The following is a 17,759-nucleotide window of genomic DNA, read 5'->3' as shown; positions in this document are numbered from 1 at the left end:
GTAACAAGAACGAAACTCAATCTCAAAAAAAATAAATAAAAATAAAAAGTAAAAAATAATGGAAATTATTTGTTTGCATTCCTGTCTCTATAACTAGACTGTGAACTCCTTTTGAAGACAGTTATTGTTCATTCATTCAACAAATACAATAGAGTCACATTAGGTACCCAGTTGATTTACTTGACTTCTTAGGGAAAACATAAAAAAAGAAGAAAGACTAATACTCTATGATTCCACTTATGTAAGGTACCTGGAGTAGTCACATTCATTGAGAGAGAAAGTAGAAGGGTGGCTACCAGGGGCTGGGAGGAAAGGGAAATGGGAAGTTGCTCAATGGGTATAGAATTTCAGTTTTGCAAGATAAAAAATTCTAGAGATCTGTTGCTCAGCAATGTGAATATAGTTAACAGTATAAAGTATGTGCTTCAAAATGGCTAAGATGGTACATTTTGTTCTGTGTTTATTACCACAATTTTTTTAAAAAAAGAAAAGGAAGAAGAATCAACTAGCAGTGCCTGAGATGAGAACATGAATCTGTGCTGTTTCCATGGCTGGTCTTGGTTCCTTCCTTCATAGAATATGCATCTCATTGGGCTGAATGTGATTTTATTGTTTAAAGATAAATGTTTCTGGCCAGGCGCAGTGGCTCACGCCTGTAATCCCAGCACTTTGGGAGGCTGAGGCAGGAGGATCACCTGAGGTCAGGAGTTCAAGACCACCCTGGCCAGCATGGTGAAACCCTGCCTCTACTAAAAATACAAAAATTAGCTGGACATGATGGCAGGCACCTGTAATCTCAGCTACTTGGGAGGCTGAAGCAAGAGAATTGCTTGAGCCCAGCAGGCAGAGGTTGCAGTGAGCCAAGATCATGCCACTGCACTCTAGCCTGGGCAACAAGAGTAAAACTTCATCTCAAAAAAACAACAAAAAAAGATAAATGTTTTTTACGACATGGCCCCTTCCTGCAAGCCAGCTGCTTACATGGGCTTTAATCAAAGAAACTGTTTTCGTATTGGAGGGGGAAAATGGTCATACTAAACTCGTTAAGAGAGAGTTAAAGAATCTTCAAGGATCGTTTTTATTATATGAGTATTACCAAATAGTACAATATATTATATATCCAAAATATATTACATATATTGTGGAGTTCCTGGTACCAGTTTTTACTAATGTTTTCTTTCCTCACCAACTCTCAAGTGATATGTCTGATCTTTGAGGCCCTGGCTCTTGGGTTTTCTCTGTTTTCCAAGTCAGCACCTCTCAGAAGGCAAGTGGACAGCCTCCAGTGCCCACACCTAAGGGACTTGGCAGCTCCCAGCTGAAGCCATCCTTCACAGAGTCAGTGGAACCAATCATCACCACGATATGATTTTAAGGATGGGAAGATATGACCTCTGCACCTTGCTAACTCATGTTATTCATTTGCTCATATAGTCCCTATGCTGAATATGTCTTCCTTGAACCCTGCTATGGCTTGAGTATTTTGAGTGTGTCCTCCAAAAGCTCACGTGTTGGAAACTTAATGCCCAATACCATAGCATTGGGAGGTAGACCCTAATAAGAACGCAATTGGGTCATAAAGGGCAGAGCCATTGGGAACTGATTAATGTTGTTATCACAGAAGCAGGTTAGTTATTATGAGTGGGTTTTTTTGTTTGTTTGTTTTTTGGGTTTTTTTTTTTTGAGACAGAGTCTTACTCTGTCGCCCAGGCTGGAGTGCAGTAGCATGATTTTGGCTTACTGCAGCCTCCACCTCCCAGGTTCAAGCGATTCCCTTGCCTCAGCCTCTTGAGTAGCTGGGATTACAGGTGCGCACCACCATGCCCAGCTAATTTTTCTATTTTTAGTAGAGACAGGGTTTCTACTAAACCCCGTCAGGGCTGGTCTTGAACTCCTGTCCTCATGATCTGCCCACCTTGGCCTCCCAAAGTGCTGAGATTATAGGCGTGAGCCACCGTGCCCAGCCGAGAGTGGGTTGTTATAAAGCGAATCCAGCCCTTCATGCTTCTCTCTGTTTCACATGTTCGCTTCCACCTTCTGCCCTTTGCCCATGGGATAAAGCAGCACAAGGCCCCCACCAGATGCCAGCACCATACTCTTTAACTTCCCAGCCTCCAGAACTGTGAGCTAAATAAACGTCTGTTCATCACAGATTGCCCATTCTGTGGCACTCTGTTACAGCAACAGAAAATCAATCAAGACAAACTCCACCCAAGTTTCATTCAATCTTCAGGACCCAGCTCAGTCCCTCATCCTCCATGAAGCCTTCTTACTATTTTCTCCATTGTTCCACTCACTTGTCATATGAACATTTAATTACCTTCTTTCTGTTATTTACCTGAGTTAGACCATTATGTAGTTCTCACATAATTCTTCATTTCTTTCTTTTGTTTTTTTTTCTCTTTTCAGACACAGGGTCTCACTCTGTCGCCTAGTCTGGAGTGCTGTGGCATGACCATGGCTCACTGCAGCCTCAAACTCCTGGCTCAAGTGATCCTCCTCTCTTAGCCACCCAAATAGCTGGGACTACAGGCGTGTACCACCAGGCCCAGCTATTTCAGAGACAGGGTCTCAGTATGTTGCACAGGCTGTGTTCTTTTTTTTTTTTTTTTTTTTTAGACAGAGTCTCACTCTGTCACCCAGACTGGAGCGCAGTGGCATGATCTCAGCTCTCTGCAACCTCTGCCTCCTGGGTTCACATGATCCTCATGCCTCAGCCTCCCACGTAGCTGGGTCTACAGCTGTGCACCACCACGCCCAGCTAATTTTTGTGGTTTTAGTAGACATGGGGTTTTGCCATATTGGCCAGGCTGGTCTCAAACTCCTGGCCTCATGTGATCCAGCCGCCTTGGCCTCTCAAAATGCTGGGATTACAGGAGTGAGCCACAACTCCCGGCCCAGGCTGTATTCTTTACTTCTTTTGTTATTATTTAATATGTCATGTTTATAGGCCTTGACTCCCCCATTATCAATAAATATAGGTAAAGTTTATAGGCCAGACGTTCTTCAAAGGACTTTTTAATGAACATTATATATGACCTTCCCAACAGCTCCATGACATAAGAACTATTATTGTCTCCATTTGACATATGAGGAAACGTGAGGAAAGATAGCTGTGGTGACTTTGCCCAAGGTCACACAGCAAGAACGAGGCATAGCTGGAGTTTAATTTCAGGCTGTCTGACACCATAGCTCAATCCTATGTTCAATGTGCAGGACTGAAGGGAACTTTAGTGTTTATCTAGTCAACTTCCCTCTCTTGCACTGCTCTTTCTCTTCCTCTAAACCAAGCTCAAATCCCTTTTCCAGTTGCCCAAGTCATTATCTAAGCTCTTTTTTTATTTTTTACTTTCTATTTTTATTTTGTTATTTTTTTTAAGATGAAGTCTCACTCTGTCGCCCAGGCTGGAGTGCAGTGGTATGATCTCAGCTCATTGTAACCTCTGCCTCTTTGGTTCAGCAATTCTCCTGCCTCAGTCTCCCGAGTAGCTGGGATTACAGGCGTGCACCACCACATCCAGCTAATTTTTTATTATTATTATTATTAGAAACAGGGTTTCATCATATTGGCCATGCTAGTCTCGAACTCCTGGCTTCAAGTGATCCACCTGCCTTGGCCTCCGAAAGTGCTGGGATTACAGGCGTGAGCCACCACACCTGGCCTATTTTTTATTTTTTTGAGACAGGATCTCCTTCTGTTGCCCAGGCTAGAGTGCAGTGGTGTGATCTCAGCTCACTAGTCTCAACCTCTCAGACTCAAGCAATTCTCCCACCTTAGTCTCTTGAGTAGCTGGGATTACCGGCACACACCACCATGCCCAGCTAATATTTTAATTTTTTGTAGAGACAGAGGCTCCCTGTGTTTCCCAGGTTGGTCTCAAACTCCTGGTCTCAAGGAGTCCTCCCACCTCAGCCTCCCTAAGTGCTGGGATTACAGATGTGAGCCACCACACCCATCCCTAAGCTCTTCTTGCCATGGAGAACTTAGTATTTTGCCTTTTCCATCTTTAGACTTAAAAAACTCTCTTTTTTTTTTGAGACGGAGTCTTGCTCTGTCTCCCGGGCTGGAGTGCGGTGGCCGGATCTCAGCTCACTGCAAGCTCCGCCTCCCGGGTTTACGCCATTCTCCTGCCTCAGCCTCCCGAGTAGCTGGGACTACAGGCGCCCGCCACCTCGCCCGGCTAGTTTTTTGTACTTTTTAGTAGAGACGGGGTTTCACTATGTTAGCCAGAATGGTCTCGATCTCCTGACCTCGTGATCCGCCCGTCTCGGCCTCCCAAAGTGCTGGGATTACAGGCTTGAGCCACCGCGCCTGGCCAAAAAACTCTCTTTTAAATGCATCTGACTTCTGCCTAAGGAGGAATATAGTATAGTAGCTCATCTGCACAATGGAGATTATAGGAGCTATCTCCCAGGATGGTTGTAAGGAATGAATGAAGTCAGGACAAAAGCATTTAGCTCAGTGCCTGGCACAGGAACTGCTGAACACATGGCAGCAATAGGCTATCCTTTACTTCTCTTTATAAATCTGTGCTTTGGAGCCACACAAACCAATCACTTCTCTTTTACCCATGGTAGTCCTTCAATCTTTTTTTTTTTTTAACACGGAGTCTTGCTCTGTCACCCAGGCTGGAGTGTAGTGGTGCGATCTCAGCTCACTGCAACCTCCGCCTCCTGGGTTCAAGCAATTCTCCTGCCTCAGCCTCTCAAGTAGCTGGGACTACAGGCGTGTGCCACCACACCAGCTAATTTTTGTATCTTTAGTAGAGATGGGAATGTTGGCCAGGCTGGACTCGAACTTCCGACCTCATGATCCGCCTGCTTCGGCCTCCCAAAGTGCTGGCATTACAGATGTGTACCACTATGCCCGGCCAGTCCTTCGGTCTTGAAAGCTGTGATCATTTCCTCTAAGTTGTCATCATTCTGCTCTTCCTCCTCCTCCTTTTCTTTTCTTATCTCTATGTCTCTAGTTTCTTCAACTGAATCTCACAAGGCATTGTTTCTAGGCCCCTTACTATTCTGTCCTCTTCTGCCCCTCTCACTGTGGTCTATGAACAGAGTGAAACCACAATTTCCTTGGGTTTATACTACACGTCTGTCAACGAAGCCCACAATCGCATTAGCATTTAGGCTGCCGCATTACATTCAGCTAGCTCCAGCTAGCTCCATTGAGTTCATAGCCACCTACAACACCATTTCTTCCCCATCTGAAATTGTGAAATCACATTTTTTTACATTCTGTACGTGTGCAGTTGGTTTCATTAATTCAGATGGATAATTTGACTGTTTTCTCTCTTTTATTTTATCTCCTCTGATTCAGCCTATTGTATCCTAACATCCTTTGGAATCTTTATTTCTTCTTCCATTTATGCATAGATCTTGAGGACAGGATTGTTGCAAGGTAAGTGAATTCCTGTAAAGCACAAGTACCTGGCATGCAATAAGTCCTTGATAAACATTAACAACTGTGGTTGTTACTATTATCCTCAGCACAGTATCTGGCCCATAGTTGACTCTCAATAAATAGTCGCTGATTAATGAATGAGTGACTGGATCCATGATTGGTGAAATGAATGAACGTTCCCTCTCCTGAATCCTAAGCCCAGCGAATTTGATATTATCCTTATTTTACATACAGGAAAACTGAGGCTCAGAGAGGTTAAGTAACTTCCCCAAAGTAGCTCAGCTGGAGAGTGGTAAAACCAGGACTAGAACTCAGGTCTGCCTGATTCCCAGGCCTGGGTGACTAACACTTCCCCCCTATACTTTCTTACATCTGTGTTCAGGTCAGAACCAGTTGTGGAGTCAGAAGACTGAGGGGTTTCCTGAGGTCGTATGTTACCTGCCCTAGAAAAGTGGGTTCTCCTGTTGTGACCTTGGGACAAGGAGATGTGGAGGGGCCATGAGGTGGGGAGCAGAGCACTGGAAGCCTCTTCTCTTTTCTCTTCTGTGGGCCTCTCAATTTTCACTGCCCTAAACTCTGCTTAGCTATTCCTCCCAAGAAACTAACAGCACTGTGTGGTCCCCAAGGAGAAACTTTTAAGACCAAGGAGCCAAGACCCAGGGAGGTGATTCAACAGTTTGCCAGGACTGCAGTCAGTGGAGTCAAGGGCCCAGAGAGCAGCAGAAAGAATGGTATAAAGAACACTGAGGGCCCAGGGCAGTGGCTCACACCTGTAATCCCAGCACTTTGGGAAGCCAAGGTAGGAGGATCGCTTGAGGCCAGGAGCTCAAGAGCAGCCTGGCCAACACGATGAAACCCCATCTCTACTAAAAATACAAAAATTAGCCTGGTATGGTGGCATGCGTCTGTAGTCCCAGCTACTCGGGAGGCTGAGGCAGAAGAATCCCTTGAACCCAGGAGGCAGAGGTTGCAGTGAGTGAGCTGACATTGTGCCACTGCACTCCAACCTAGGCGACAGAGGAATACTTTGTCTCAAACAAAAACAAAAACAAAAAGCAAACAAACAAACAAAAACCAATGAGGGCCAGGTGCGATGGCTCATGCCTGTAATCCAGAATTTTGGGAGGCCAAGGTAGGAGGATTGCTTGAGGCCAGGAGTTCAAGACCAGCCTGGGCAACATAGTGAGACCTCATCTCTTAAAAAAGAAAAAAGTTTAAAAGTTAGCCAGATGTGGTGGCACACACCTGTGGTCCTGGTACTTGGGAGGCCAAGGTGAAAGCTGCAAGAGAGCTATGATTGTGACACTGAACTCCAGCCTGGGCAACAAAGCAAGAAAGACCCTGTCTTAAAAAGAAGAAGAAGAAGAAGAAGAAGAAGGAGGAGGAGGAGGAGAATGCAGACCTGCAGGAACCTGTAGTTATCACTCTGCCCCTTTGGGTATCAGCTTCCCCATCTATAAAAAGTGAGGGTGGAGAGTTCTTGCCTTACCTGCTTCACTATGCAAGGCATGGTAATGATAACAGCTAACACATCCCGAGTGCCACCTCTGTGCCTGCTACTGTGTTGAGTGCTTCTCATATCCTTGCAGTTAGCGTCATGAAATAAATATATTGTTTATCCTCTTTTTTTTGTTTGTTTGTTTGTTTTTTTACAAATGAGGAAACCAAGGTTCATGGAATTAAGTCACTTGCCCAAGGCCTCTAACTCTAAGTGACAGAACTAAAATTTTGAAACTTTTGAAACTGTGCAGCCTTCAGAACTGAGAGACCACGGGCGGGAGAGTGTTTATGAACTCTCAAGTATGATAGATGCCTTGTACCCTTTGGGGCTAGAATGAACAGTACCAGTTTGCAGCTTGTTATGGTTGTGGTTGGAGGTGGGTGGCTGGGGGAGAGTGTTTTCCAAGGAGGCAGTTGAACAGATCCTGTGGTTAGGATGGATGACCTGATCACATCCCCATGGTCTGGGTGGGAAAAGGCAGGAGGGTCCACAGTCTGAAAGAGAGCCCTGGGGCAGGTTGAGGTGGTAGAGGAAACTCCTAGGGTGTCAATCCAAACCGTCCATTGGGAGCCCAGGCCTTCAGCAGGAGGGGCACTGTGGCTCAGATGACACGAACCTCTCTGACGGGGCTAAGGCAGAGAGAAGCTCCAGTTCAGTCAGAACTTTCCAAGAAACCAGGGACAAGCAGCTCAGGAAATAATACCTGTGGGAGCCAGCCCCACCTGTGACCCCTTCATCTTATCTCTCTGCCCTTGGGTTTCTGGCCCCCCAGCTTCTATACTGCTCCCCCTGGATCCCCAGCCCACTCGTTGGCTTCCCCAGCACCTCCCTTCCAGGCCCATTCTCCCCTCACACATACCACAGCTCTGTCTGCCACGGTAGCTCCTTTGTTTACTTCCAGAGCTGCCAGGCCCACCACTAGCCAAACACAACGAAGCCCGGCCAGCGAGGGGAGGCTCCAGGCTCAGTCTGGCCCCTCAGAGAGAGGTAATGGACTCCGGACCAAGGAGGCAGCTCAAAGGTAGGCTGCACTGTGCCCAAGCTTCAGGCCTAGAGGGAAAGGGCATGAGGTCTGCCCATAGCTGGGTGGGAATCCCTACTGTTGAAACAGCTTTGGCGAGGAGCCCCGGGAATCAAATACCCAGCTGGAGGGAAGTGGGGGAAATGTTGTGAGGTTCGCTGGGTGGGAAGCAGAGGCTTAGACTGCTCCTGGTTCTCCCTGTGTCTCTTCAGCCAGGTAAAACCAGAGTCCTCAGCCCAAGGAACCCAAGTACCTGTTTCCCCACCAGAGTTCTGTGTTCCCCTCCCAAAAGTCTGTGCCCTGTGCCTCCCCAAAGATTCCAGCTGAGAAAAGGAAGTGAGTATTTACTCTGGGCCAAGCCCCAAGCAGGAAACAATGTCAGGATGTGTCAGGATGTGCCTGGCATTGGTCTGTCTGAGGTTAGTGGGGAGTTTATTTATCTGATGTATAATTATGTATTTATATAATGTGTAATATAAAGGCAGGGGGCTCCAATTCTGTTTCTGGAGCTGGGGGCTGATGGATGAGCAGTGAGGGTGCCAAGCTGGAGGGCAACAGGGCCACAGACATGGTCATGTGAGGAACAGTGGTTACTGGTGAGAGGACATGCCCCAACAGGGAGGAGGAGAGCCTTGGCAGCCCAGATTTCCCGGGGGAGAGATAGAGGACTCTTTCAATGGTGGCCAGGTAATTCTGTGAGAATGGGGGTGGCAGGGGCAGGCAGATATTGGTGAATGATATAGGAATGGTTTTAGAAGAAACAAAATCCCCAATTTCCCTCCCTTTTAGGGATCTATTTTGGTGACAACAAACGTGACTAAGGAATGTCAAGAAGAAAATAAAATTCTGTTGCCAGGCCCTAATGGAGAAAATAGAGCTCGGGACCCAGGGGCCTTTGGAAGGAACAGGAATGGGGTCAGAGGTGAGCACTGGCCCTGCTAAGCTGTACTCTCTGTCCCATTCTGCTTCAGCTTCCAGGAGTGGGGGTGGGGATGGGGCTCTGAAAACTGAGTTTATACATGAAGCAACCCACCTCCCCTCCCTGGGTCAGAAATTCTTCAACGGGTCACTGGGTCTCCTGGAGTAAACAAGAAATATGCCACAGTTTTAGGCGCAGTTTTGCTTTTTATCTCATCAATATACATTTAAATCTAACAGTCTAACAGCCCCACACTCCTCAACCCTGTCCAAGCCCTCTCCTCTTCTCTCCCACCCTTGCCCAGTCAGCTTCTCATCTGTCCCAGGGACAGGAAATCACCAGGCACAAATGTGACTTGAGGAGGCAGTGGCACCTGTGGCTCTCCCAAGAGGTGCTTAGGAGAGTCCAGAGGCTGAGGAGGCCCAGGTGAGGAGAAATGGTGGGCTGAGTCTCATCGCAAAACACTGTCTCCTGGGACTCAGTCCCATTCAGAGTCTGTCTCCCTGGGCCTGTGCCTGCCTCTGGTCACATCAGCAGACGGGCAGCAATCCTCAGCCAGGGGAACTTGTGGATAAAAGGGGGCCTTTAGCCCAAGTCACACTCGGACAGCGAGCAAGCTTATTGGAATCCACTTTCATGCAAGCTGTGTAGATACTCCTGCCACAGCTTCCTGACCCCTCTGTGATTCCAGGAGTGCAGGAAGGGGCTCTTGGGATGTGCCACCCAGGAAGACAGAGGGCCAGTGCTGCTACCTGCAGCCACACGACTCCACGACCATGTCCTCATACTGCTTATACACCACGTTGTTGGCAGAGTCAATGAAGAGGATGCTGATGGGACTCAGCCGCGTGGGCACACAGCAGGTGGGTGGTGTGGACTCGGGGTCCATGGAGTTCATCAGGGTCTGGATGACTGCATGGTTCGTGGGCTCCAGGTGGGAGCGCAAAGGGAACTCACACAGCCCCTCGCAGTGGAAAGCCTCGTACTCCAGAGGTGCGATGATCCAGTCGTCCCAGCCCATGTCTTTGAAGTTGACATGCAGTGCCTTCCGACTGCAGCGAGCCTTAAGGTTCTTGCTGGGTCGCTTGCCCTGGCGAGTGGCCAGTGGGGCCCGCCGTTTTCGCCTCTGGCTGAACAGGTACTCATACACGGTCTTATCGTCCTGGCCAGATCGGGCCTTAATCTCATTAAAGAACAGGTCCCGTTTCTTGGTGCGGCCGAACACCAGGAACAGGGCCTTCTCGTGGACCTGCCGGGCGGCGCGGTCGAAGCCCAGGCCACGGAGGTCGACGGCCCGGCCCCGTTCCCAGGCCTCCAGCTCCAGGCACAGCTGGGCCGAGTTCTTAAAGTTTCGGAAGAGCTTCCAGATGTCGAACACCTCCCAGCCAGATCCGTCCAGGCCTGGCACGGAGCGCACATCCAGCAAGGCGGCCGGCTGCCGGCCGCTGGGGCAGCTGGACAGCTTCAGCTGGGCAGCCCGCCCGCCACCGGGGGCCGCTGACTTGGCCGTGTCCGAGGGTTTCTTCCGCAAGATCCGCAGCTCGGCCCCCAGCAGCCCATCCTTCTCCAGGGCACTAATGTCAAACACGTATCTCTGCTTCCTGACCACGGGACCTCGGTCATCTAGAGAGAACACCCAGAAGTCATTCCCTGCAACCTCACCAAGGGAGTCAGTCACTTCGAGGCTGCAGGGGAAGGCCCCAGCTCTCTCCCCGTCCAGAGAGCTTTCTTTCACCTCTGCCCCATTCTGACAGAAGCCAAGAGCCAAACCACTGAGAGCCTTTTTCAAAATGAGAGCACTTCCTACGTAGCCAACCAAGTAGGGGTGTTCACCTGTAGATGTGGCTGGGGATGATTTGCGTGCCTCTGGTGTTTGTGTCATGATCTACATGTTATCAGATATTTATCAGCCTTGTAACTGCCTTCTACCTATCTCTCTCCCAGCCATGAGCTAACGTGGTATCTCATTTGCAAGATAGGTGGAGTGGGCATTAAAATTACTCTTGTTGACTGCGCACAATGGCTCACACCTGTAATCCCAGCACTTTGGGAGGCTGAGGTGGGCGGATTGCTTGTGCTCAGGAGTTCGAAGCTAGCCTGCACAACGTGATGACACTCTGTCTCTACAAAAAATTACAAAAACTAACCAGGCATGGTGGCGTGCACATGTAGTCCCAGCTACTCAGGAGGCTGAGGTGGGAGGATTGACTGACCCCAGGGAGGTCAAGGCTTCAGTGAGCCATGAATTCACTACTGCACTCCAGCCTGGGCAACAGAGAGAGACCCTGGCTAAAAAACAAACAAACAACAACAAAAAACAAACAAACAACAACAATAAAAAAACCCACCCTTTTCCAGAGGGAATCCCAAGGTTCAGAGAAGTTAGATGACTTGCTCAAATTCTCAGCTGCTTCCACCATCCCTTAAAGGAGACCTTAGTGCTCTTGTTTTACAGATGAGGCACAGAGATGTGTGACTTGACTGAGGTCACACAGCAAGTTAATGTCAAAGCTGGTCCTACAGCCCAATTTTCCTGGCTTCCCAGTACAAGGATTTTGTTGCCTATGTGTCTTACTCTCCTGAGTGTGTGCATGTGTTATAGTTGTATGTGTGTGTGTGATTGGGTTCTTGTGTGAATATGAAAGACTATACGTTAATGTTGGGTTCATGTGTGAATATGAAAGAGTATACGTTAATGACGCATTATATGTATAAATGATTGGGCTTGTGTACTATTTGAAGAGCACATATATGTATGTATATGCATAATCGATCTTGTGTACACGTGTATGTAAGAAGGTGTGTGTGCACATGCGTACGTGTGTGATTCGGCATGCGTGTACATGTGTGATTTGGCATGTGTGTACATGTGTGATTCAGCATGTGTGTACGTGTGTGAGTCAGCATGTGTGTACGTGTGTGAGTCAGCATGCGTGTACATGTGTGATTCAGCATGTATGTACGTGTGTGAGTCAGCATGCGTGTACATGTGTGATTCAGCACGTCTGTATAAACATAAGGCTATGTATGTGTATGTGAGAAGCTCAGTAGTATCTCCGAATCAGCATGCCCTCCTTCCTGAATACCAATTTGCCATTGGGGAGCTTTCATATATTGCTCTAGAAGGTGACTAATTAGGCCTTTAAACTCCCCATCTCCCCCTCTCGAAGCTCCCTTAGTGCTGGGGGGCACAAGGACTTATTTTATGAGCCCCCAAGGGGTCACAGCTTTCCCTGGCTGGGCAGGCAGCCAGACCACCTCCCCCACCTCAGCCAGACCTGCTGCCTCTGTGCCTCCCCCCCCCCCCCGCCCCCCGCCCCGGCAGCCCCCTCCAGGCCAGCTCTAATGAGAAGCCTCTCCCACCCTCTGACCCCTCCCCCACCCTGCCAGCCTAGGACCAGAGCAAATGAGCTGCAGGCAACTTGAGCGACCAACAGCCCACCTCCCTCTTCACACTAGGAAGAAACTGAGGCCCTCAGAGCGGGAGGGACTTGCTTAGATCACACAGCAAGTGGAGGGAAAAGGCTGCAACAGTAACACTAGGTGGACAGAGAGAGACAGAGGAGAGCAGAGAGAGATAGAGGGGAGCAGGTAGTCTCCCGAGTTAATGTAAGGAGAATGAGGCGTGTTCAGAACAGGACCTAAAGTTTTCATGTTGGAAGCACTCTCAGAAACCACGCTGTCCAACCCCATAAAGGTGTACAGATGGGAAAATGGAGACCCCAAGTGAGAAGGGGCTTTCCCAAGGTCACACTGCGAGTTAGACCCTAGGTCTGCTCCCTCCCCATATATTCGAACATCATTCCATGACTCCAAGATGCCCCATTTACTGTGTGCAGCTCTCTTGCCTCCTCTATCCCCTTGCCTGAGAGCAAAGTTGCAGAACCACGGGGACCTCAAGATTCATTTCTTTCTCTGCCATCTGAGATCACCTACAAACCCCTGGAGCGTGGAAAGTTCGGCCAGCCCAGCAGGGACAGATGCACAGCTGGGGAATCAAGTCTTGGAATCTGGTCTCCAACTCTGCCACCAACTGGCAGGTGTTGTCTTCTCTCTAGGCTTTAGTGCCCGCCCTGCACCTTGCAGGCATTGAACCTGGTGATTCCTAGGTGCCCTCCAGCCCTGATGTGTGGGCAGCTCGGGATCTGCTATGTGTGAGATATGTGTGAGTGTCCCCATACACCCACCCCAGGCCAGATGCACACAGTGTCTCCCACCAGGGCAGTGCCAGGGCTTTGAAAGCACCTCCATTCATGCAGATGCCCCTCCCTCTAAGCCGTGCCCCTGCCACCCCGCCCCCTCACCTTGCCCTTTGTCAATAAAGCTGGTGATGGTGTTGGCCAGGCCAGCCTCCAACTTCACGCTGCTGTTGCCTCCCTTTCTGTCAGCATCGGACAGCGTCCTGTACAGCGAGAGCATGTACTCGTGGGGTGTGATGGGGGGCGGGCGGAACGGCTCCTTGGGCTCTCGCGGGGACCCGGGCTCCCTGGCCTTCTTCAGCAGGAAGGAGCTGGGGACAGATCCTGCTTTTGGGGGTGCCTTGCCCCCGGGAAGCTGTCCTTTTGGGGTCACAGTCCGGGCTGTAGCCTGCCTTGTTTGGGGAGGGTGTCCTGGCTTGGGTTCAGGGCCACCCGGTCTGGGGGGCAGCTTTTTGGGTTCATCCTTTTTGGGCTGTGTCAGGCCTCCTGTCTGCCCGGTACTTCCCTTTGCCCTGGCGTTGGTGGCCCCCCCACCATAGCTGTGACCCCCTGGCCTGAAGACGTTCCGGGCCAGGGGGGGCCTCTCCTTGGCCTCTGCTTTGGCCAATCCTGGCCTGGTCCCCTGGGGTTTCTGGCCCCAGTCAGGGGCACCCAACACAGTGCAGATGAATTCCAGGTCCAGCCAAGCCAGGTACCAAAGCAAGAAAGTGAGGAGTTTGGGGAGTCTCATCCTCTGGCCAGCCGCTGAATGACACCAAAGAGAACAGCGGCAGCAGCGAAGGTGCCTCTGGTTTGGCAGGAAAAACCATGAAAGGAGTGGACTTTCAAAAGCAGCGGCAGCAGCAGTAGCAGCAGAAGGAAAGGCTTTCTCCTCAGTCTGAGACTCTTGAAGTCTGCCGGGTGTGTGTTTGTATCCAGTCCCATAGTGGAAATGCTCTCGTATCCAGACGTGCACCGTCTCCAGTCAGCAGCTGAAAATAACTTGTTCTTGAAAGGAGAAAGCCGACCGCCCCCTTTCTCCTGCACAACTGACTGAGGGCTTGAAGGAGGCTTGTATAAGGCTGAGGGATTTTTCCAAGAAGGAAGAATGGCGTAATGCTGCCTGTGTGCTCCAGTTTTTTTTTCCCCCTAGTTTTGAATCCTTTCCAGTGAAAATACTTCACACACACACACACACACACACACACACACACACGGGCCTGCAGGTGCTCAGAAAAATCTTTTACAAACCTGAACTCAGGAATTGGAAACGGAATTCCAACCCAAACCAATTTAATTACTCTCTGATGTCATGCTGTCTAAACTCATTTAAGTGCGATATATTTATGTGAAAAAAATCACCGCTGCCCTTTCGAGGCCATGGCTCACGGGGGCTCTTGGCACAGAGCCCCGCAGCGGGACTCTAGGCTTAGGGGGCCTCCCCCTCCATGGAGCAGACTCAGGGGTCTTCACCTCCACCTCATGGAGCAGCCCACCCCACCTTCCCAAGGAAAGATGCTGAAGAATGAGCTCAAAGATCTTAAGCCCCAGAAGCACAGGGAGTGTGGGTTTGTAGTTAAGTCCTTAGAGTGTTTTTAAAGCAGTTTCAACTCCTGTATCTAGCCTGGGACCTGATTTGTTGTATGTGTGTGTTTATGTGTGTCTGTGTGTGTGTGCCTCTGTGTGTGTGTGTGTGTGTGTGTGTGTGTGTATTGGGAGTAGGGACAGCACAGATGGCAGCATTTACCTACATTTTCTTTTATTTTAATAAACTTGTGGTGACCCAGAGACTGAAAAATACCTGTGCCCACTACACCCCCTCCCTACCCCCCAACGCCATTGACTGAGTGCATATTTTTCAGGCTTGGGGGCACTGCCGCCCTTAAGTCCACTCCTTGGATGGCGGCAGGTCCAGGGTGTACCCCACCTCCACTCCGGCAAAGACGTCCTCTGAGTTTTCTTAGAAGAGACTGGCTGCGTCTGGGGCAGCAGCGGCCCCTACAGGAGGCTGGAAAAGCCATTTCCCACATGATGCTTTTCTCTTTTTTTTCTGCGGAGTCTCGCTGTGTTGCCCAGGCTGGAGTGCAGCGGCGCGATCTCGGCTCACTGCAAGCTCCGCCTCCCAGGTTCACGCCATTCTCCCGACTCAGCCTCCCGAGTAGCTGGGACTACAGGCCACCGCCACCACGCCTGGCTGATTTTGTATGTTTGTAGCAGAGATGGGGTTACACTGTGTTAGCCAGGATGGTCTCCATCTCCTGACCTCGTGATCCACCTGCCTCGGTCTTCTAAAGTGCTGGGATTACAGGCGTGAGCCACCGCGCCCAGCACAATTTCCCACATGATGCTTTTCTGGTAAGTCTGGAAGTTCTGAATTCCAGCTGAACTCAAGAGTATTCTTCCTGAAAACTCATTGAAGTATGGAAGCTCCCTTCCTCTGGGGGACCTGTGCGATAGAGCCCGTGGGCAATTTACCACAGGGTCAGCGGGGAAAGCTATTCACTTCACCTGAAATATCCTCCTCTCTCTCTCCCACAACTGCAGGAAGCTCTCCACATCCTGAGAAGTTTAGCTGAAAATTCACCTCCTTTGGGAAGCCTTTCCTGGTCCCCAGACGGGGCCAATTACGCCTTCTGTACATTTCACTGCAACAACACTTGTCACGCTGTAAGAAGGACGGCAGAGGAGAAGCAATAGTCAGGTAGGCGTCTTTCTTTTTTTTTTTTTTTTCCTTTTTTTTTTGAGACAGAGTCTTGCTCTGTCACCTAGGCTGGAGTGCAGTGGCGTGATCTTGGCTCACTGTAACCTCTGCCTCCTGAGTTCAAACGATTCTCCTGCCTCAGCCTCCCGAGTAGCTGGGACTACAGGTGCACACCACCATGCCTATCTATTTTTTGTATTTTTAGTAGAGACGGAGTTTCACCATATTGGCCAGGCTGGTCTCAAACTCCTGAGCTCAAGTGATCCACCCACCTTGGCCTCTCAAAGTGCTGGGATTACAGGCATCTGTACTAAAAATACAAAAAATTAGCCGGGTGTGGAGGCAAAGGTTGCAGTGAGCCAAGATTGCACCACGGCACTCCAGCCTAGGCGACGGATCTAGAGTCCATCACACACACACAAAATAACTAGGTAAATAAATAATATTAATAAAATTTAAAAAATTGAAATCATAGATTTGTTACCCCTGAACCAGTCCTCTCTGGCATCCCTCCCTTCACTCCCTCCATCATTGCCCTGTCCTCCTCACTGCTTGTCCCGCTATGATTCTCCCCTATAACTGGCTTCTAGGCCTCCAGGCTCTCTCTGGTTTAACCCTCCCTCTACTAAAAGCTACCCATCAAACAAGTGCCAACCCACATGCCACCTCCTCCGTGAAGCCTTCTTGCATCCTCCAGAAAATGCACACTCCCCCTGAGCTGCCACTGCACATTTTCTGTGCTCTTTTACATTTTTTGGCAGCTGAAAGTTTATTCAGTCTCTGTCTCTGCCCCCATGCCAACACAATTTGTTTCTTCCGCTCTGTATTTTTTCATATTTTAAAATCATAACTTAATTCCTTATAACTATAATAATTTCTTTACATACCTGTCTCTCCCATTAGATTATAACTAGACTGTACCATTTTTATCTTTCAATTATACCCAGTGCTTGGCACAGGGCCCAGCACACAGCAGCTGTCAGTATGTGTTATATGAGTAAATGAATCCCTAACTGGCCCTTATTTACAAAAATCATCATTTTCTACTTTGAGGTATAGTTATTTGTGGACATAACCTGCCTTTCCCATTAGACTCTAAGTTCCTTAAAGGGAAGAATTGTCTTGCCACTTCTTAAGCATTTTGTAGGCTCGGAGAGTGAATAAATGAATGAGTTGAACAAACCACGACATCTCCGTATGTGGCTTGATAAAGAGCAAGGATTCTGGAGACAAAACAGACCTGGTTTTGAATCTTGGTTCTGCTATTTATGCATTGTGTGATCTTGGGAAGCCTCTAAGCCTCTCTGAAACTCTAAACAGGGATAATGATAGTGTTTACCTCACAGGACTCTTGTTGGAGATTCAATGAAATAAATTGCGGCCAGGCCCGTGGTTCACACCTGTAATGCCAGCACTTTGGGAGGTCGAGGTGAGCGGATGACAACGTCAGGAAATCAAGACCATCCTGGCTAACACGGTGAAACCCTGTCTCTACTAAAAAATAAAAATAAATTGCATAGTCATCAACTATTAATGTATTAATGGCAATTATTAATAGTAGCCTTTTTTTTTTTTTTTAGACAGAGTCTTGCTCTGTCACCCAGGCTGGAGTACAGTGGCATGATCTTGGCTCACTGCAACCTCCGCCTCCCAGGTTCAAGCGATTCTCCCGCCTCAGCCTCCCAAGTAGCTGGGACTACAGCTGCGTGTCACCACGCCCATCTAATTTTTGTATTTTTAGTAGAGATCGGGTTTCACCATGGTAGCCAGGATGGTATCAATCTCCTGACCTCGTGATCTGCCTGCCTTGGCCTCCCAAAGTGCTGGGATTACAGGTGTGAGCCACTGCACCCGGCCAATAATAGCTATTTTTTTTAAGCACTTATTCCAGTCAACTAGACTCTGGGTTTTGTACTCCATTGCATTTATGTGTTATTTATCTTCATGACAATGCTGTGAAGGTACTGGTTTTCATTGTTGTTTTTTGAGACAGGGTCTCACCTGTTGCCCAGGTTGGAGTGCAATGGCATGATCA

General features: G+C 48.9%; 1 protein-coding gene across 1 annotated transcript; it reads right to left on the bottom strand.

The window, feature by feature from the left end:
- Positions 1-9,031: 9,031 nt before the first annotated feature.
- Positions 9,032-14,299, bottom strand: GDF5 (growth differentiation factor 5). Its single transcript, XM_011929158.1, has 2 exons — positions 13,150-14,299; positions 9,032-10,468 (listed from the first exon to the last, which is right to left on the bottom strand). The coding sequence occupies exons 1-2, from the start codon at positions 13,772-13,774 to the stop codon at positions 9,594-9,596; spliced, it is 1,500 nt and encodes a 499-aa protein (XP_011784548.1). The 5' UTR covers positions 13,775-14,299; the 3' UTR covers positions 9,032-9,593.
- Positions 14,300-17,759: the final 3,460 nt, after the last annotated feature.

The sequence above is a fragment of the Colobus angolensis genome, unplaced genomic scaffold (assembly GCF_000951035.1).
Source record: "Colobus angolensis palliatus isolate OR3802 unplaced genomic scaffold, Cang.pa_1.0 Scaffold8, whole genome shotgun sequence".
In the NCBI taxonomy this organism is placed as follows: Eukaryota; Metazoa; Chordata; class Mammalia; order Primates; family Cercopithecidae; genus Colobus; species Colobus angolensis.
The sequence above is the reverse complement of the archived record's forward strand: the minus strand, read 5'-3'. Positions and strand labels throughout refer to the sequence as shown.